We start from the raw sequence: 21,732 nt of genomic DNA on the forward strand, positions 1-21,732 counted from the left end.
CACACATAAAATTTTTTTCAATGCTTGGAAAATGTACTCTTGGCTCTGTAGAGCAGATGAACCACATGTGTGTGTAGAGAAGAAAACCCTACAGATTATGCCAATTATGTCAATTAGACCTTTTGAAATTGAGATTATAAATGTTAGTGAAATTATAACCATATTAATAAATGACCCTATTTATTCAGTACTTTACAATTTACCGACTGATTCCTCCCTTCTGAGGTAGATATTGCAAATGTTATCTTCCCCATTTTGCAGAAAAGAAACAAGCCTGTGGAGGTCAAAGGACTTGCTGAAGGTCACATAGCCTAGTAAATGACAGGGCCAGGATTTGAATCCAGGTCTCCAGATTCTGGGAGTAGTAACCTATCCACCTCACTCTGCTACTTTTCATGCAGTAGTTTTTTACTTGGAGCGACAGTCTTTGTCCCAACGTCTCCCAAGTCTCCTCTGTTGACTTTGACAGCCTCTGGCTGCCTGAGAATCAGTTTTTTGGCTTGTGTTTTCTGAAAGAAGCCCTGTTTGCCTTTGCTTTTCCCTTCCCCTTCTCTTCCCAACAGCCTCAGTGTTGGCTCTGGGGTTGACTTTCTTCTTCTCCTCAGACCTTGGATTTGATGTGCTGACACATGCCTTCGAAATTGAAAAGGCTGAATTGAGGAGCTCAGGGTGAGAGGTCTGGGAGCCACAGGCAGGGAGAAGGAATCTGGGAGGAAGACATTGGGAATGGGGGTTTTCATGACTAAGAAGGGAGCAGAGGGAATGGGTGTGAGAGAGATTTTCTCTCACCCTCCAGAAAGAGAAATCAGTGTGATGTCCATGGTTGCACAGGGCTGAAATTAGATCCCTGAGGCACATAGAATGAAGATTGTTAAAGTTGGATGGGGAAGGGTCCATCTACCCTAATCTATTCATTTAACAGAAGAAAAAACTAGCCCAGAATGCCTTTCCTAAGGTCCTAGAGCAAGTTAGTTGGGCTGGTCTCTTTACATCTCGAGCCTCAGTTTACTTATCTATAAGATGAATAAAGTCTGATAAGTTGATCCCTGTGGTCCCTTTCAAATCAGAAGTCTACAATTCTATTCTATAGCCACAAAAAGAGTCAGAACTCAGGAGTTGGTGGCCCAGGCCAAAAGTCCTTGATAAAGGAGCCCAGAGTTGGGTTCTAACTCTGTCCCCAGCTCACTGTGTGATTTTAGGCAAGTCACAACCTCTCTGTGCCACAAAATCAAATGAGAGAATACCTATGAGGGTGCTTTGCAAACTTAGAAATACTATACAAATGTAAGTTATTATTATACTAAATATTAATTATTATTATTATCTATTCATCACCAACTGTGAGGGGGCTAATCACTGGGTGTTATCTTGATTCTAACAGGATAGGCTAGAAATGATAATACCAGTTTTTAGGAGTCCTTCCCCTCCTTATCTTCCTGGCTCCATACCCAGTATTCTGGGAACTAGGATACAGGTGGGAGAGAAGGGAGGAGCTAAGTTCCTAGCTGGAATGGATTCCATTCTCTGACTGTGACTCAGTATTGTTTTCCTAAGACCTCATTAGCTCCAACCAAGAAGGCACTGGGGAATCCCCAGGGAATAAAAGATGAGATAAAGTTACCCAACTCAGCCTCTCCTAGAAGGTCTCTGCAAATGTGGACTGAGAGGATTACTGGAGGAGTAGTTCATTCTGTGTTCCTCTTAGAACCAGATAATCTTGGAAAATGATAGAATCTCATAATTGGAACGTGCCCAGTTACTCCGAGCTGATCCTCATATAGCATATTCTTTCTTTCTTTTTTTAACGGGCAATTGGTGTTAAGTGACTTGCCCAGGGTCACACAGCTAGCAAGTGTCAAGTGTTTGGTCTGAGGCCAGATTTGAACTCAGTTCCTCCTGATTTCAGGGCCAGTGCTCTATCCACTGCACCACCTAGTTGCCCCCTCATATAGCATATTCTCCAATCCTGTCACCCTCCTGGTATTGAATGGAATTGAATGGAATAAGCATTTCTATAGTACCTACAACAACTGTGTGAAGTGATTTACAAATTTTATCTCATTTGAACCTCACAACAACCCTATGAGATAGGTGCTGTTACTAAACTTTACATTGAACCCACACCAATAGGTGGTGCAGTGGGTAGAAATTGCTGGATTTAGAGTCAGGAGGACCTAAGTTCAAATATTGCCTTAGACGTTTGTGAATTGTCTGGGCAATTCTGGGCAAGTCACTGAACTTCTCTTAACTTTAATTTCCTTGTCTGTAAAATGGGAATAATAATGACACCTACTTTGGAGGGTTGTGAGATAATATTTGTACAGCACTTTGCAAACCTAAAAGTGCTCTATCAGTGCTCGCTATTATTATGGCTGTTGTTGATATCCTCATTATATTTCATCTAATTCTAGTTGGCTAAGGAAAGAAAGGAGGAGATAAACATTTATATAACTCCTTCTACATGTCAGGTACCGTGCTAAATGCTTTAGAAATATTATATCATTTGATCTTTACAACAATGAAATGAAGTAGGTGCTATTATTATCCCCATTTTATAGATGAGGAAACTGAGGCTGAGGGAAGTTAAATGACTTGCTTGGGGTCACACAGCTAGTAAAAGTCTGAGGAGAGATTTGAACTCAGGTCTTCCTGACTCCAAGCTGTCACACTATTCATTGTGCTACCAAGCTGCCTAGTTAAGGGCTGTAGTCTATTAAGATCTTTTAGAATCTTGACTATCATCTAGTGGGTTAGCAATCCCTTGGAGTCACCTTCAGATTTAACAAGCATGCCTTCTAAAGCTCATCAAAATCACTGATAAAAGTGTTGAGTTGCACAGGGTCAGGTTAGGTCCCTGAGATACCTCTAATGTAGACTCTTAAAGTTGGAAACGACCATCTAACTTAATCCCTTCATTTGACAAGAGGAGGAAATTGCAATCCAGAGAGGGGGAATGCTTTTGCCACGGTCATATAACAAGTTAGCAGCTCATTTGGAAGTTGAAGTCGGTCTTCCTGACTTACAGGTCATCTTCCTTAACTCTCTGTGATCAGTGATACTGAAAAGTTATGTGGATTTACAAAGGTACACTGTGAGTCAGTGGTTCAACCCTGCTTTCCTCACTTTGCCCTGATTCCTGGTGATCAAATGGGTTGTAATCAGCTGAACATTGTCTACATTCCTCAGCCTCTGGACATCTTAGGCTCCAGCCTCTGTCTCATGTGGTCCTTATGCTGTCCTCTCCTGCCAGCACCCTAAGGGTGCACTTCTGCTTGGAGGAAGAGAAGGGCAGTCTTTCCCCTTATTCTCAGACCCTCAGCTGTGCGCAGTGCCCATGAACTGAAATGTGTTGTCTGGCCTGGAATTACAGGATGTTTCTGAGGCCTCCAGGTTGCCATGGGAACTGGTAACAGTCATTCTTCATGATTGGGGGTATCCATGGCAATGAAGCTAGCAGCATTTACATGAAACTGAGTTTATTTTATTTTATTTATTTATTTTTGGTGGGGCTGTCTCTGGGCAGATGAAGGTTGAAATGTATTTCTTCTTTCTTTTAACTTACAGCTAGTTCCACCAATAATTGGTTGTGTAACCTTGGGTAAGTCATTTCTCTTTGGGCCTCAATTTTCCTTATCTGTAAAATGAGAAGGCGTACTGGATGGTCTCTAAGGTTCTTTTTATCTTGGCATTCTATGAATCAGAGAACAATTACTCATTAAATTGTATAGATAGGCTAGAAATTCTATAAGAGAAGGGAGACAAAAGAGAGATGAGGGCATGCTGGGGTGATCAGGGCAGACTATTTATCCACCCATACCAAGCATACCCAGTTCCTATTATGGTATGGCCAACATTTCCCAATAGGCCTGTATCCAGCATTAGCCAGATGTGCTGGCTGAAGTTCAGCACAATCCCAAAGAGCAGAGAGTCCTTTTGCAAAGAGGTTAATGTCCCAAGTCAGTTGAAGAAGACAGTCCAAAAAGCAAATAAGCCTCAAACAGGTGCTGCTGGCATTTCACTGTACATGGAACATTAGCTAGTCTCCTGGGCTCATGTTGGACCCTGGCCCATCAGTGACCATCAATTGCAACATGTTACAAGATACACCCAAGACGGATGAATACAGCTATGCACTGCCTCATTTTTCTCATCCATCAAACAGAGTTAGCAATCCTTACCCTGTCTCTCAAGGGTCTTGATGAACTCATTTATTCATTGGTTCTTTCCTTTCAACAAGCATGAAGGGACTGCTGTGTGCTGGTTTCTAACTCTGTCCCTGCTACAAACTAGGTGAGAAACTGAGAGACTGATTCTAATCCTCTTGGGCTTCAATTTGCCCAATGGTCAAATGAAGATCCTCCTTGTTCTGTGGTCTTGGGCAGGTCATCTCCCTCTTTGGGCCTCAGTTTATTTATCTTTAAAACAAGAGGATTATATTATATCATGTGTAGGGCCCCCAATTCCAGCTCCAAATCCTATAATACTATGGAAGGAAAGGTACCTGTGGCCAGCCAGAGCAAGGTGGGGTGTGAGGTGGGGAAGGAAATTGGTGGCACATGGGGAGAAGTTCTCCCTATGATGGGGGTATCTTGGAAGACATGCAAATGGCTAAGGAATGTAGAAGCACGGTGTATGGATGAAATAGTACTGAAAACAGGCCCCAAGACTAGAAGTAATAAGTAGGCAGATTTGGAATTTAAACCCAGGTACTTTGGGGATATTCTGGGTATTCCAAATCCAGTGCTCCTTCCACTATGCTACATGCCTCTTCCACTAGCTCAATGGGCAAGACGCTCCTCAGTTTATTCATCTGTAAAGTTAGTAGTTTGGGCAAAATCACTTCTAAGATTCCTTATGGCTCTAAACTCCTGTAATTCTAGGATCCTGATATTCCTTGATTTTTTTTAACTAGTGCCCAGTGGGCTAGAAAAGACCCAATATCTGGAGTTCTGTTAGAAACTAGGGAGGATAGAAAGAAGTTCCCTGTGATGTGGACATTGCAGTCTGAGAGAGAGAGAGAGAGAGAGATAAGGCACTTCTATAAATAGCATGAATTAGATGAGGAAAAATGCATGAGAGGTAGCAAAGGCTTTGAGAGCAGATGAAGGAATGATCACTTTCATCTGGAACAGCATGAGGGGGTTCTTTTTGAAGAAGGGACCATTTAAGCTGAGCTTCAAAGGGTAGGAAGGAGACTAGGGAGAGGTGGGAGTTGTTATTGTTCTTGTTGGTGGTGATGGTCCTTCATTTTTGAAGAGGACCAGTGACATCACAGATGATCTCTTGACTGGCTTGTGAATTGGATTTAAGTGAGGCAGAGCTCTGCAAAGTCTTCAGCCTTACTCGATCCTCCAGAGTCCAGTGACAAGACAAAAGTCAAGAGGACCGGTGTTGGTCCCAATGACCTTTGCCTTTCTAAATTAAAGTCTTTCCCTGGCTCAGTTTGTCTTAGCAAGACCTATTCAGTGACTAAGGGCTAGTTAAGAATCGAGACAAAGATGACCTAATTTACCATTGCAAAAAATATCATTCTGGGAAGGGAAGACCCTCAAAGTTTCTGGCCAGAACAGAAAACAATTGCTATTTACACTCCTAAGCCATGGGAGTTGTGGGGGTAGGTAGGAGGAAGGCAGTTGTTCCAGATATAGGGATATTGGGAAGACCTGATTATAGCACCATAGGATTCAGAGCTTGAAGGTACCCTAGAGATGATTCAGTTCAATCCTTTGATTTGACAGATGAGGAAGTTAAAATCTAGAGAGGTTAAAAGACTTTCCCAAGGGTCACACGTGAAGTAATTAGCAGAGTCGGCATTTGGACCCAGGTCAAGGCCTATGCTATTTCCACTATATCAGTTGCAATAATAGATGGAGTAATAAAGGTGAGAATTCAAAACTATAAATGACTGTGAAAATGTGAGGTGATAGTACATTGTTGATGTGAATGTTCATTTGTTTTTTCAGTCCTGTGTGACTCTCCATGACCCCATTTGGGGTTTTCTTGGCAAAGATACTAGAGTGGTTTGCCATTTTCTTCTCCAGCTCAATTTACAGATGAGGAAACTGAAGCAAACAGGATTAAGTGACTTGCCCAGGATCACGTAGCTAGGAAATGTCTGAGGCTGGATTTGAATTCAGGAAGATGAGTCTTCCTAACTCCAGGACTGGGCACTCTATCTACTACACCACCTAGTTACCCTCATTACAATTACATTATTCCTTCCATCAAAGTCATCCTTCCATTATCATGTGGCATCTTGGAAGTGACTCTTTGAAGGTCACACTAGCGAAGCGTGAGTCCTTGCTGGTCCTACCATGCTTTAGTGCCTTGAAGTCGAGCTCCGGATAGGAAGGACCATGTGTATCTGTTGTCAAAGAACCCAGTTATTGTATTGAGGCTCATCACCATTGGCAACTAGGTGATAAATCTTTTTGGCCATGACAACTCAGGAAGACCAGGTATTAGGTAATGGAGGAGTTTCCTTCTGATTTGATTGGTGGAGAAGGCACATCAATGAGATCGCAGACCTTTTGAAGTATTATTATTACATGGAGTCCCAAGGATATATGGGCTTTGTTGCTTTGTAAACACTGGGTGGATGTCCAGGTGGTTCAGGAATCAGAATGCTGATTCCTGCTTAAGTATGTTTAAGTCTTTAAAAGGTTTCTAAAGCCATGTGACCCTTAGCAAGCTCTGAATCTGAGCAGTGGGTCTGCCCCACATAGCAGTAGAAGCAGAGCTGTCTGGCAGAGACCATGCAGCTTTCTTTTCATGAAGGAATGCAACATCTGTTTCAATGAAATCCCCCAAACAAGAGCTTAATCTGTCCCAGAATTATAGCAGGCAACTGTGCTTGCCATTCATTCCTTCATTCGTTCACAAATGAATATTAAGTGCTTATTGTATGCAGCCTGTGCTGAGTGTTGGAGGAGCATTCAAGATTTAGGAATGACACAGCCTCCTCTGCCTTTGAGGAGTTTATAGTTTAGTAGGGGGGTAAGACACAAACACAGATAAACATAACAGATAATATTACATTCTAAGTCCCTTGTGCATCAGAGAGGTGGAAAATAAAGGGCTACGTGAGGTCTAAGGTGAAAATTCATTGCTCACTAGGGAGACGAGGAAAATTATTTCTTCCGTGCACAGAGCCACTCCTGTAAATTCTGGGCTGAGGCAAGATAAGGTGATATTTCAACTGTGTAGAGGTATGGTGCAGAAAGAGTACTGGTTTTGGCATCTACAGACCTGGGTTAGAATTCCAGCTCGGCCTCTTATTACCCATGTGACCTTGGGGAATTCACATCAGCTGCCTTGGTGTCAGCATCTGTAAAATGAGGGCACCTAACTAGATAACCTTTAAAGCTCCACCCAGCTTCAGATCTGGGACTTCATGAAGCAAACACACAGCCATGAAGGCCTCCTTATTTCACCCCCTCACAGGGAGGGGGTGGGGGACGAGTTTGTAAACTGCCCTATTGAGGGAGGAGCTGGTGAAAGCAGCTTCTTCTCAGATGTTCTTTTGGATTTCTCCATCCTAGTAAAGTTCTTACCCATAAATGAAAGAACTCAGGAGAGACTTTGTAGCCACTACAAAGACAGTATTGTTGGGCCGGTTATTTATCTGGGAGTGAGGTTAGGCCACATTGAATCATCCACATTAAGCAGTCTAAATAGATGACGAGCTAAGACAATGTCTGCTACTTTTTGTTAGGCAACCAAATTTTCTTCTGTTACTGAACCACACAGTAATTAAGCCCAGAATTGTCTTCTTTAGTTTGGTACTGCTAGAACAACTAAAATGATAATTCTGAGATATCATCTATTCTAATGCCTTCAATTTATAGATGGAGACACTGAGGCCCAGAGAGGGAAAGTCACTTTTCTCAAGATCACACTACTAGTTATTTGTAAAGCCAGGTTTTATATCCATGTTTTCTGACTCTTATTTTAGTGGTCTTACTACTGTTTCATTGGCTTTCCATTCCTTTGGGTTGAACATTTTCCTTTTCCTAGTCTTGCCTCTGCTGTGGTTACCATGTGACATTGGGTACATTACTTTGACCTTTATGAACCTCAAAGAGAAACCACTATTTCCATTTGAAAGAATTTGTCAGACTCTTTCCTCCTTGATAGGAAGACTCTAGACCCTCAAAGGAAAGAGGTACAGAAAAATGGAGAAGGGATAGGAGATGGAGAAGTTTTGAAAAGATATCCTAGAATTGTCCATTCAGTTCAAAGGTTTGTAAAATGCCTACTGTATGTGAGATCTTGTGCTGAAATTGGTAGATAGATAAATAATCATACAGTCCTTGTCTTTAAGGAGCTTAGTACGGTAACTTGTTCAAGGTGACTTTTTGAAATGTTTCCAGCCATGGAAAAGTTATGTATGTATGTATGTATGTATGTATGTATGTATGTATCTATCTATCTATCTATCTATCTGTCTGTCTATCTGTCTGTCTTTGTGTGTGTTCACACATATACACATACCTCCTCTAAATGTACATACATATACAATATGTACACATTTATACATATATAGATACTATACTGTACATATATATGCATGTATGTAACAATGGTGACATACATGGAAATGGTATAAAAGGTATTATTTGGGGACATATATCATTGCAGAAGGACATAGATTGGTCATGGAATGAGGAAAAAGAAACATCCAGTGGTCAATTTCAGAGGTACATTGGTAAACTTGAGCTATTAAACAAGTCAGAAAGAAGGCTTCCAGCCTGTCAGGTGCATACACATAGAGGAGAATTGTGCAGGGTGAGGTTTAGAAAAATTCAGGTATTTGAATGGCTGTCATGGAAGAGGGATTATAACTGTTCTGCTTGGTCCCAAGGAACAGAACTAGGAGCAGTGGCTGGAAGTTTTGCATTGCAGAGTGGCAGGCCCTTAATGCTTGTTGATTGATTTATTGATTGTAAGGAATGGCTTCCTAATGAACAGAACTATCCAAAAGCAGACTGGGCTGTCTTGGGAAGTAATGGGCTCCTCCTTACCATAGTTCTTCAAGTAGAGGTTGGATGACTGCCCATTGATTCTGTTGCATACCCAGTGGTTCCCTGAACTGGATCTTCATTTTTGACACACCCCTAAACTGTGGGTCCTGAGCCCTTTTCTCCTTTCTTTCTATACTAGGGATTGGAACACCACAGCTTATTTTTGTACAGCCTGAGAGCTAAGCATGGTTTTTACATTTTTAAATAAAGTTTTATTGTATTTAAAATTGTAAAAACTATTCTTATACTATCTCCTTTAGTACCTCTTTCAATTCCCACTGATTCAGTTATCATTTCTATTCGATAATTCATTCTCAGATCTATTTATCCAATCATAGTCTCTCTACTGAGCTCCAGTCCCACATCATTAACTGCCTATTGGACATTTCAAACTGGATGTCCCATAGGCATCTCAACCTCAACACATCCAAAACAGATTCATTATCCTTCCCTTTAGATCCTCCCCTCTTCTGAACTTCCCTCATCCTGCTGAGGGTACTGTTCTAGTCTACCAGGCATAAAAGCTTGGTATCATTTTCATCTCCTCACTTGAACCCATGCCACATTCCAATCCATTGCCAAATCTTGTCATTTGGGCCATCAAAATATCTCTCATATGTGTGTGTGCGTGTATATGTATATATGTATGCATGAATATGTATATGTATACATACATACATACATACATATATATGTATATATGTATATGTATGGATCTCCTTCCTTCTATTCACACAGCTACCTCCTAGTTCAGGCCTTATCACCTCTCACTTGGACTGTCGAAATAACTTCTCATTGGTCCTGCTGCCTCAAATCTCTTCCTACTCCAATCTATCCTCCACACAGATGCCACAATGATTTTCCTAATGTGTAGACCATATCTTTACCCCCCTCTCTCAACACCATAAATTCCTGTAGCACCTGAGTACTTCCAATATCACATATAAAATCCCTTTTTTGAGTGTGTTTAAAAGCTGTTTACAACCTGGAGCCTTTCTGCACTTGTAGTCTACTTAGCCTATAGGGCCCTGAACATGCAGTATGATCCAGCCCACAATGGCCTGCTTTTTCCTCACATGACATTCCTGTCTCCTGGTTCCTTGCCTTAGCAGGAGTGGTCCTCTGTGCCTGGAATGCACTCCCTCCTCACCTCTGCCTCTTGATATCAGACTTCCTCCAAGTCTCAGCTCAAGTACCCCTTTTTGGCATCTCCCCAGTCACTTGAGCCTACCTTCCGCTCTAAGTCACTTTCCTTCTGCTTAGCATATGTCTTATATGTATCTTTGAATTTACATTGTTTCTCCCCCATTAGTATGTAAACTTCTTGAGGCAAGAATGATGTTTGTGTTTTTGTTTTTCTTTGTTTCTCCAGTGCTTGTCATAGTGCCTGCCATGTAGTAATTGTTTACTAAATGCTTGATTGATTGATTGAAGTATGGATTGGACTAAATGACTTTCCAGGTCTGTTCTGAGATTTTGTGATTATAGTGGGCATTGTTAGAAGGAGGGCAGACACCAATATGAACCTGGATCCTTGGAATGATCCAAGTTTCCCAGCTTATAGGGTGAGAGTTGGTGTTTTGCCAAGGGAAAGCCAGTAGGCATTGATTTGAAACTGTTGTCTCTCTGCCCTATCTGGGCTAATCTGGACATATTGGATCATAGGGATGATGTGACTACCACGACTCGGATTTATCTGGGAAGATTCTCTTAATCCTCTTGTCAAGACAGGGGCTTCGCTTGTTTCTAGGTCATCCATGTCATCATTCAGAGATCTGGAAAGTTTGTGGCTCTTCTAAGTGATTAATCACATTCTGGGGATTTTTACCAGGCAGAAGCTCCATGGGAGGGAGGATCAAATAGAAACTCCTCTGCTTGGCATTTAAACTTATTTATCACCTGACTCCTTCCTACCTTTCTAGTATGCTTACCTTTTATTCCCCTCCCTGCACACAATGAGCTACCTACACTGCCCTGCTTGCTGTTCCTCAAGCACAATATTCTCATCTCTCATCTCCATGCCTTTACAACTGTTTCCCGTGTCTGAAGTATTGTCCTTCTTTATCTCCACCTTAGATTCCCTGGCTTGTTTCAAGCCTCAGCTCCAGTCCCACTTTGTGTAGGAAACCTGTTCATTCCCTCAGCTGCAGTATCTTCCTCTCAGATATAACCTCAGTATATATCAGGACAGGGGCTGTTTTTGCATTTTTTTATATCCTGAGTGCTTAGCAAAGTGCCTGGTCTATAGTAAGCTTGTTGACTGGCTGACTGACCAGATCTGATCCGATCTGAATGTTTCAATGCTCTGTGAAAGACAGCTAGCTCTAGTCAGGAATTTGTAATAAGCCTGGATCCAGGTTGGAACCAGATTGTGAAACCCTTTAAATGCTAAACAGAAGAGTTTGTATTTGATCCTTCAGACAATAGGGAGTCACTGGAGTTTTTTGAGTGATGGGAGGTGGGGTGGTAATATGGAGGGGAGGAGTTGACATGGTCAGATCTGTACATCAGAAATATTCTTTTGGCAGTCATGTGGAGGAGACAGACTTGAGGAAGGAAGATCAATTAGTCTTTTATAGGGGTAATAAGGACCTGTGATGGTGGTTAATTTCATTGTGGGTCTTCTCCCCACTAGTGTAGATTATAGTCGCTTTGTGTCTTTGTGGATGGTCTTCATGACTTACTGTGACCCCAAGAGTTCATGAACCCTGTGGAAGCAGGCTTAAGATCACTTAGGCTGGTCTTCATTTGACAAGCAAACCCTGCCCATTGCTAGGACTATATATGAAGCCCTTATAGCTTGGAAGGACCTGCTTCCAAAGTAGGTCTTTGTACTAGACTGGCATAGTCTGAAAGAACCCAGCGTTACCTCCAAGCCACACTGAGACACTGGAAGAGTATATCAGAGGGCGCGTATATCTTGGATTTTTGGATTTAGTAAATGGTTTATTAAATTGATTTGAATTGAATGCTAAGGGAGAAAGATGGACGATGCAGGACAAGTTGATGTCCTTGGTTAAACCTGCATTACAAGTGGCACCAAAAAGGCCAAGGGGAAAGGTCTTAAGGTTTGTCATGTAGGAAAACACATACCTCATATCTGGAATAATGGGTCTACCCTCTAGAATACCCTAAGAGGTATCACTATAGCTGCAATTGGGGAATGGTTGGGGTGGGAGGGTCATTTTGTACAGACTGAGGAAAAGGTTATGGGATAGGAGAAGAGTAGTACCTGGAAATCCAAACTCTGACTCTCTCATGGCACCCCAACAGCCTCAAGTTGACATAGGTGAGATATTACTGTATTATAGTCTTTAGAGCTGAATAGGACCTCAGAGATTATCTAGCCCAACTCTTCCCAGCCCTCAGTTATACAAATGAGGAGACTGAGATATGCAGAAGTAAAATCACTTGCCCAAGGTCAAGCACTTTATATAGATTACCTTATTTTAGCTTATGAAGTAGGTCCTGAAGGTATTGTCTTTTTTTTTTTTATGAATGGGAAAACAAAAGCCTCTTAGGTTAAGTAACCTGCTCACATTCACATAGTTAATAAGTATTTGAGACAAAATTTGGAACTAGGTTCTCTGATTCCAGGTCCAATGGTTTTATCACTTATGGCCTCCTGGCCCTCAGTAACAATTGTTGCCACTTGTGATTGACCTCACTCGGTTTCAGGGCACACTAGAACTGTGGGTGAGTTTTTTAGAGACAGGGGCATTTGGTGGTTTGACCACACAGGTGACCTGGGACTTGTTAGCCTTGCCATGAAGTGCCATCTGTTCCCCACAGCCCACAGGGCTGGGCCTCAGGTAATTCCCTCCTGCCACAACTCAGTTCATTCATTCATCCTGTTTATCCCCTGGAAAGAAATCTTTGCTGACAGTGGCTTTTACCTCCTTAAAACATCTGTTACAACCACAGGCATCATGATAAGAGTACTAGACCTGGAACCAGGAGAGCCCTGGGTTTGAATTGTGGTTCTGATACTGTACTATCAATTTAGTGTGTGATTTTGAAAATGCTATTTTGTGTTTCTTAACCTCAGTTTCCTTACTTGTAAAATGGGAGTAATACCAGTACTACCTACATCATAGGATTGTTGCCTAGAAAGTGCTTCATAATTCTTAAAATGTTGTATCAATGAAAGTTCATGTAATTATTAATCTTTTCAGTCTTCAACTTCAGGAATCATTGATGAGATCTGGAAAGGAATGTGGAAAAATGGGGCAAATTCTGGTCAAAGAAGACCAGACTGTGAATCAACCTGGACTCAGTTTCCTCATCCATTAACATGGGTATAATGATGATTATACTTCCTATCTTTTACAGGGTAGTTGAGAGGAAGGTGCCTTGTAAACTGCAAAGCAAGAGAGAAATGTGGGTTACTGTTATGAACTGGAACCTCAGGCTCAGCTGTTTTGCAGTCATTAGAGTCCCACATCAGGCAGGTTCCAGGAGATTAGACCGAGAAGTGTGGAAAGCTCCCAAAATAAACCTGTCTCAGGCTCTTGAAAAAGCTTCTGTCAGAGTAATGTGGTGATTGGATATACTTGTGTGTGTTTTTGTGTGTTTCTGTCTGGGTGGAGGAAATAGTCTCCTTTGTCTTTTTCTTCCAGTCAGGCTTAAAGTCTTTAGTGCTATGAAGATCACTTATATTTCTACAGTGGGAAGAAGTGGGTGGAGGACAGGCTTTGGAGTCAGAAACCCCTGAGTTCGAACCTTACCTCTGCCACATTCTGGCTGGGTCACCGGGACAAGTCATTTGACCTCTCATTGTCCCAGGTAGCTCTCTTCAGACTCTAAGTCTTAGAAAAGTGTCCAATCTGCATTGCCAGAAGGAGTTCCTCACCTAGAGTTCCCCATTTTGATGAAATTACAAGCTAGGTATGAGAAAAAATTATGTAGTGCAAGACAGAAGTACAGGGAATGGTCTAGAGGAACTGAATTCAAATCCTTGCTCTGTTGTGTGACCTTGGGCAAGTCATGGGAAATTTCTGAAGCTCAGTTTCCTCATCTGTAAAATAAAGATAATTATACAGGATGATGTAGTGGAAGGTGCACCAGATTTAGAGTTAAAACACTTGGATTCAAATATTGCTCCTGTCATTTATTCCCTGGGTGTTCCTGAACAAGGTGATTCACCTCCAGGAGCCTGCATATGTAAAACTATATGGACTAAGTGTCCTTTAAGACACCTTCTTTAAAGTCTTAAATTCAATGGTCTGAGCAAGTGGAATCTAACTTGTATCATGGAGGTCACAGGATCATTGTGGGGAAAGTGTTTGGTAAGCCTTAAAGGATTCTATAAATGTGAGTTGGTTTTTGATTATGATGGTGCCTTCCAGAGTGCTCCTAGGTATGTTAACTCATCTATTCCTCATGACAGCCCTATGAGGTAAGTGGTGCTAATGTTATTATCATTATTTTACAGAAAAGGAAATTGAAGCCTGTTGAGAGGAAGCCACTTGCTCAGGTTTAGTGGTGGACATCTGAACTTTTAGTTCTATGCACTTTCCCCTACTCCATGCTGCTTCTGGCCATCCCATCGAGTCAGATTCAGAGATAATAGCTAACAATGATATAGTGCTTTAAGGTTTGCAAAAGACTTTCATCTTACCTCATTTGATCCTCACACAACCCTGTGAGGTAGGTGCTATTTTCATCCCTGTTTTACAGATGAGGCAACTGAGCCTGAGAAATGCTAAGTAACTTGCCCAGAATCACACAGCTAGTAAGGGGAGAAGGGGAAACAGGCTCGCAGAGGAAAGCTACTTGCCCCCAGGAGATTATCATCCCCATTTTATAGATGAGAAATTAGGCTCATGAAGTTTGAGGTTACACAGGTGTATAAGAGGCAAAGCTAGGATTCCAATCCAGGTCCTCTGACCCTTTGTCCATTCAGTGTTCTTTTCCATTATATCAAGTTGCCTTCTTTACATTGTGTTTACACTTAATTTTTCACTTTCTGTTTTCAGAGTCGCCCCAAGAAAGGTCGGGGCAGCGGCGCACCATGCCCAGCAACCTCTCGGATAGGAGCCCCAGCATGGAGCCTTCAGCTACGACACCGTTCCGAGTAACGGTAACTATCTTTGTGTGACTGCAGTCCCTGCAGGACCTCTTTGTGGAAGTTTACATAACAGGGAATTTTTCTGGCCTCTCTTCATCTAGGTATCCATTCAATTGTTTCCCCAGAGCAGAGCCCCAAGTCCTACTGGCAGTGAAGTAAAGAGGAAAAAAAAAAAAGAGGAAAAAAAAAAACTCTCAGCAGGCAATGGGCCTGCTGTCAGAGCTGGGGACAATAGGGGCTACTCCCTGGACACTGAGCCCCATAGCCTGGTCTCCAGACCCAATAGACTCTGGGGGGTCTATCCTGATCTGTACTCCAAAGATGGCAAGGAAAGAAAAGTGAACAGGTTGGATTTTCAAATGTTTATATATTCTAGGCTAGTTGAACCCCTGAAGCTCATTTGTGAAAAGCAATATGCAGTATCACTCACTCTGGATCTGGTGTTTACAGTTAAAGAAATGGGCTCACTATGGGAAGATTTGTTCTATGAAAAGATGTAGCCAGAAAGAGCAGAGGGGACCCCCTCCTCTGCTAAGTGAAGGTGTTGAATTTGATGTTCTCTTAAGGTCCCTTACAGCTCTGGCATAGTCTGTTCTAGCATTTTATGCTCTGGGCTTTCATAGTCTGCCTAGTATTCTATGTTCCAAGATCTTTTTCAGTAATTATGTTCTGTGGTTATAACTGCCTCTTCCTTAGTCTTCTCTATTTGGCTTTTGTCATTGGCAGAGAGTTCTCAAGAAGGAACTTTGGGGGACGCAGGGATCTTGATTCACCTCCATTCAAAAAAAAAAATAGAGCCCTTTCACCACATCCCGATGTGCCCTTCAAGGACAAAAACAGAGCCAAAATCTACCAGGAACAAAAGTTTTGAAGTCTGGACCTTGGGACTAAACCTAAGGGAGACATGGATTTTCCCTCAAGGAGGCTGGGAAGGGAGACATCCTTAGCTACAAGTCTGAGATAATTTCTCTGTTTGGCATTTCTAGCACTGACACAGTATGACTCTCCCACCTTGCATTTGTATGGTAGTTCTGGCTTTCCCATCTGTCATCTCACTTCATCCTCATATCAACCCAGCGAGATAGGGAGGGCAAGAATTACTATCCTAATTTTACCAGTGAAGAAACCAATTTTGTGTCTTCTTCAAAGTCACCCAACAAAAGTCAATGGTGGATCATGGCCCCCAGCATCCCAACTAACAGCATAGTATTTTTCCTTTTACTCCCTCATTTCCTGATCTCACTCTCTTTCAAAAAGAGCACTGGACTTGGAGTCAGAAGACCTGGGTTTGAGTTTCACCACTGTGATTTAGGACCTTCCAGCGCACAATCATCCCTCCCCTTCTTACTACACAAGGCTTTTGTGTGGCTTATGAAAGTGCTTTGAAAGATCATCTCAGGGCCACAAAATCATGGCAACCTTACAGAGCCAGAAACTGAGGCCCCGAGCAGTTAAGTGATTTGCCAAGGATCACACAGATACTAAAGCAACAGAAATGGGATTCAAACCCAGGTCTCCTGAGTCTGAGTCTTGTACCCTTTCTCCTATCCCATAATACTTCTCTGTAAAGTTACCATGGTAAGGCATACCCTGAGTTGATGAGATTTCTTAGCCTCATCAAACTAACTGGTAATACCAGCTCAACAGGCTGGGCAATGGGATGGCAATAGGCCTAGAAATTCTGTCCCCAAACGACTTACTGATAAGCAAGGAAATGTTCATTTGTTTGTGGCCAGTGGGAAGATATTGTCTTTAATCCTTCCAGAATTCTGCTACCTATACACAGAGTTCCTAGAGCAACCTGGAATTCCCAGGCCAGCTACCTTTCACCAAAGCTCTGTGAAAGCCATCCCACAGGCCCAATTTGTACCAATTCACCCTTGGTCAATAATCTTGTCTCTTCTGCACTGTGATATTCCACTCCCTCCTCCCTACCCAGTGTTGAGTAGGGGAGGAGAGAAGTAAGAGGTTTTAGGGGGATTGGGGAAGGGTGCTTCTTTGCTGGAGGACAGAAGTAACATGATCCAGAGTCTGTAATGATCTGGCTTTGTTCCATTCAGATTTAGTTGCAGAGAAGCAAACTACTGTAGTTTTCTTAAAGAAAAAAAAATTTGAGTAATTTGCTTTCTTTGGGACTTTGTTTCCCCATCTGTGAAATGTGAATATTGCATTTGCTGCTCTCCAAAGACTTAGATGTTAATTGAAGGTTTTAGAGTATGAGGCAGAGAGGCCTCTAAGACTATCTTTTAAAAATAAAATTTTATTAATATGTTTTGTTTTCACATAACATACATTTCCATTGTTTTCCTCTTACTCACCCTTGCCAGAAAGCTAGTCCATATAACAAATAATTTTCTTAAAAGAAAAAAAAAGGGGAACAAAAAGCTATTAGCAAAACTGATCAATGTATCAAAGAAAGTCTGAAAATCTATGTATCATTACCCAGCAGTGGACCTCCCATTTCTGCAAAGTTGTTGGAAGAAGGAGGGTAGGGAGGTATGTGAATAATCATTAGTAATTGCTAGGATTTATATAGCACTTTAAAATTGACAAAGTGATTTACATATATTATCTCATTTGATCTTTATAACAAACCTGTCAGAAACATGCTAATATTAAACCCATTTTGCAGATGAGGAAACTGAAGCTAGCTAGAATGGTTAAATGAGAAAGAAGAAAAAGAGGAAATAATATTTTCACTACCCATGTTGCATTGGACTTTGTGAATCTCAAGTGAAATGATGAGTGGGAGAGAGCTTTGTAAACTGTACCAAATGTAATCGGTTATCATTATGATTGGAATGAGGTTCATTTTGTCTTTGGGCCCATACTATGAGGTATTCTCTCCCTCTTCTGTCTACTCAGCCCCAGAGAATTTTATTTTTGTTCGTATAAGAGACTTTTATTGCTGCCTCCATCCTAGCAGGAAAAGATGTTCCCATTGAACAGGAAAAATATAGCCAGCACCACCTTTTTTATTCTTGGGCAAGAAGGAATATGAGGAGCAAGAAGGAATATGTTTTTACTACTAGAAATGGTGGTGGTGGTGGTGGTGATGATGATAATGATGATGCCTCACATTTATACAGGCTGTCCCAAAAGTCTTATTGTAGCTTTAAGCTTTGTTATTTTAAATAACCTATATTAAGCTTTAATAGCTTAATATTGAACTAAACTGAAAACTGTACTAATTAAAGCTTAAAACTGCTCTAAGATTTTTGGGACACCCTGTATAGCACTCAAGGTTTATAAAGTGCTTTATATGCCTTATCTCTCTTGTTCATCAGTATAATCCTGTGAGGTAGATGCTATTATAGGATAGGTAGGTGGCATAATGGATACAGTGCTGGGCCTGGAGTCAGGAAGATTCCTCTTTCTGAGTTAAAATCTGACCTCAGACATTTACTAATAGTGTGATCTTGAGCAAGTCACTTAACTCTCTTTGCCTCAGTTTCCTCATCTGTAAAATGAGCTGGAGAAGGAAATGACAAACCACTCCAGTATCTTTGCCAAGAAAACCCCAAATGGGGTCACAAAGAGTTGGACACGACTGAAAATGACTCAACAACAACAGATGCTATTATCCCAACTTTTATATGTGGAGAAATTGAGAGTTGGTTTAAGTGATTATGTTTAGGGTCTCACAACTAATAAATAGCCAAGGCAGGATTTGAATCTAGGTCTTCCTGAATAAATCCAGCACTCTCTCTACTACACCCTAAGTTTTGGTAGTAACAGGATGATGATCAAATCAGTTAGGGTATCTGAAGCACTTTGCAAGTATAGGGTGTTATTGGTTAATCTATTTTCTTTAGAATGGGAGACTCCTGTACCTGAAGGTCCAAGGTCATAAGGCCAGGACTGAACTAAGAGGAAGTCCTGTCCATCTCTAAACATACTATTCTGTCCTCTGATTTTTCACAGGAGAACCTGCAGGTCTTTAGCAAGGAACATGCCTATCATGGTCAAAGTAGGGTAGGATATCCATTTTGGGAGAAGGAACTTGTTGGGGTCAGGTAGGCTGCTGTCAAGAATTTCCATTGTGAAGCCTTCCTGGAGCTTTTGACTGTCTTTGTAATGTGTGAGCAATGACACCAGTGTCTTGGAAGTGGCACTGAGCCCTTCACAAGCTAGCTCCAACTTGTCATTTCCAGACTGGTTTTATATGATTTTTCTTCATGCATTCTATATTCCAGCCAAACTGATCAACTTCCTTTTCCCTGTATCTCTTATTCTGTCTCCCATTTCCATTTCTTTGCACAATGCCTTACACATGATAAGCACTTAATAAATGCTTATTGAATTGAACAGAATGATGATTTTGACCTAGTCCTCTAGCTAATGACATGGTTATAATGTTCTGTTTCATGGTTTACCCAGTCCTTAGGATCTGGTGACCCATAGATGAGCATCTCTGGTATCCTAGGGGCAACCTGGTTGGTTAGTGTACTGTCATCCTTAACTTCTTTTATTGGTTCAGATGTTAGGGAGGAATTGGTGACATCACTACTCTGACAATCAGGAATCCAAGGTTCTGATCTCAGCTCTAGCAATAACTCTGTGATCTCAAGAAGTTTATTTTACTTTTCTAGACTTCCATTTCTTTGCCTGGAATCTGAGCAAAGCAGATCAGATATTCTCTAAAGGTGGCCTTTCAGCTCTCTCTCTCTCTGTCTCTTGTCTCTGTCTGTCTGTCTGTCTGTCTCTCTCTCTCTGTATATAAGTATATGTGTGTGTGTGTGTGTGTATAAATTTCTTTTCTCTCTCTACTATTCTGTGATATATGGTTCTTTCCAGTTCTGACTTTCTGAATCTGTGGTCTAATGTTCTTTGTTTTCATGTCTATTCTATCTTTACTCCTTTCAAACATTAAACACTCTTGGGCTTAAGCATGGGTGAGTATGGGGGAGAGATACAAAGTTGAGGTAAGACATATTCCTGCCCTCTTGAAGCTTATAGTTTAGTAGGAAATTTAAGGCACAAACACAGATAATTAGAATATACAATGTAAGATAAAACCGTTAAAGAGATGCAGAATAAAGTGTTAGGTAAGGTTTAATGGAGAAGTTCAGGAGGTCATTCCTGGGTTTTGTAGGGGAAGCCAGCCAGGGATGGAGATAGCATTTGAGTTAGGCTTTTAAGACTGGGTAGGAATTCACCAAGTAAAGAAGGGAAGGGCATGCATAGGAAACAGGAGAAGTAAAGATACAAAAGTGGAAGAATGCAGTGTACCTGTCAAGGGAGGGACAGAGAATAGTTCAGTTTGATGTTTCTCTATGAAAATGACTTAAGGTACCATATGAAAGGTAGGGTAACTCCTTGAATGTCAGGCAAACAGTAGGGAGCCACTTTGTATATTTAAAGATCACTTATTCTAACATTCTCTAGTCTAAGGTTCCTTCTAGCTCTGAACATTCTATATTCTATGCACTAAAATTTTATGTTCTGATGTTCCCCTTGGCTGTAATATTCTGTGATTCTAAATTGGCCTATAGTAGCAGAGTGTGAGATATGGAGACAGGCTGTTGCCACCTGCCCCCTTTCCTTTCACCGTCTTTACCCTTTTTTTAGCTGGTTTTCAGACAAGTTGAGCCTAGTGGGTTTGGGGGGCAGGTGGTGGGGAAGGAGCTGCAGAGGGGAGGTCTGGGAGGCAGAAGTGATTGAGAAGCTTTGAAATTAGACAGCTCATTGATCCAACCTGATTCCTTCACAGAAAGTTTAAAGCTAGAGAATCATATTTGAAGGGCTGTCTAAAATTAGGTCTCAGGGCTATTTTTTGCTCTATAGAGGAGCAGACATAGTGTCAGAAAGGTAAGATATGAGTAGTATTGATAAATCTTGTTTTAGGAATTAGGATTCCATGGCAGAAACTGCTTTCTATGCTGCTTAATCTTATAATTGGACTAATAGTAATTAGTAGCAATCCCTTATGTGGAGTTAGACTTTAATACTTTAGAAAGCATTTTGGCATCCACTAGCTCACTGATTTTTTTTTAAAGCACATCCTGTGAAAAGGTCAGGGGAAGGATAATTATCCCCATTTGACACATAAGGAACCTGAGACTCTGAGGCAGTCTCATGATTTTACCTGGACTATAAACTTCCCAGTACTCAGAAATCTTCAATGTTTCCTTATTGCCTCTAGGATAACATTTAAAAAAAATTCTTAGCCTGGAATTTAAAGTCTCCCATCCCCCCACCCCCACCCAACATTTGGATCCCACCTATTTTTCAGGTATTATTTCATATTCTTCTTCTTTTTGTATCCTCCATCCCAGTCAAAAAGGACAGCTGTTATCTGTTCCCTTTACTTGACTCTCCATCTCTCATGGATTCTCCGTGCTTTTGCAAAACTGACCCCCTCCCCATGCCTAGAATACATTCCTTCCCTGCATTATAGGGTCCCTTGGATCCTTCAAAACTCAGGTAAAGTGGCACCTCCTCATACATTAAGTCTTTCCTAATTCCTGGAGTTTTTAGTACTTTCTTCCTCTTGTAATTACTTTGTATATACTCTTTATTTCCTTGTTTATGTATTAAATTCTCTTGGTAGATACAAGTTCCTTTTGAAGGCAGAAATTGCTTTGTTTTTGTCCTTGTATCTCTAGCACCTAGTTAGTGTTTGCACACAGTAGGTAC

General features: G+C 41.3%; 1 protein-coding gene across 1 annotated transcript in view; it reads left to right on the forward strand.

Annotated features, from left to right (window-relative positions):
* LOC114046985 (disabled homolog 2-interacting protein-like) overlaps nt 1-21,732 on the forward strand; it is a 64,050-nt gene that overhangs the window by 14,214 nt on the left and 28,104 nt on the right. Inside the window, exon 2 of the mRNA XM_027867628.1 lies at nt 15,002-15,105. Coding sequence (XP_027723429.1) covers nt 15,002-15,105 — 104 coding nt within the window. The remainder of the gene's footprint in view (nt 1-15,001; nt 15,106-21,732) is intronic.

Source organism: Vombatus ursinus, unplaced genomic scaffold (genome assembly GCF_900497805.2).
Source record: "Vombatus ursinus unplaced genomic scaffold, bare-nosed wombat genome assembly UNPS02014786.1, whole genome shotgun sequence".
Classification (NCBI taxonomy): domain Eukaryota; kingdom Metazoa; phylum Chordata; class Mammalia; order Diprotodontia; family Vombatidae; genus Vombatus; species Vombatus ursinus.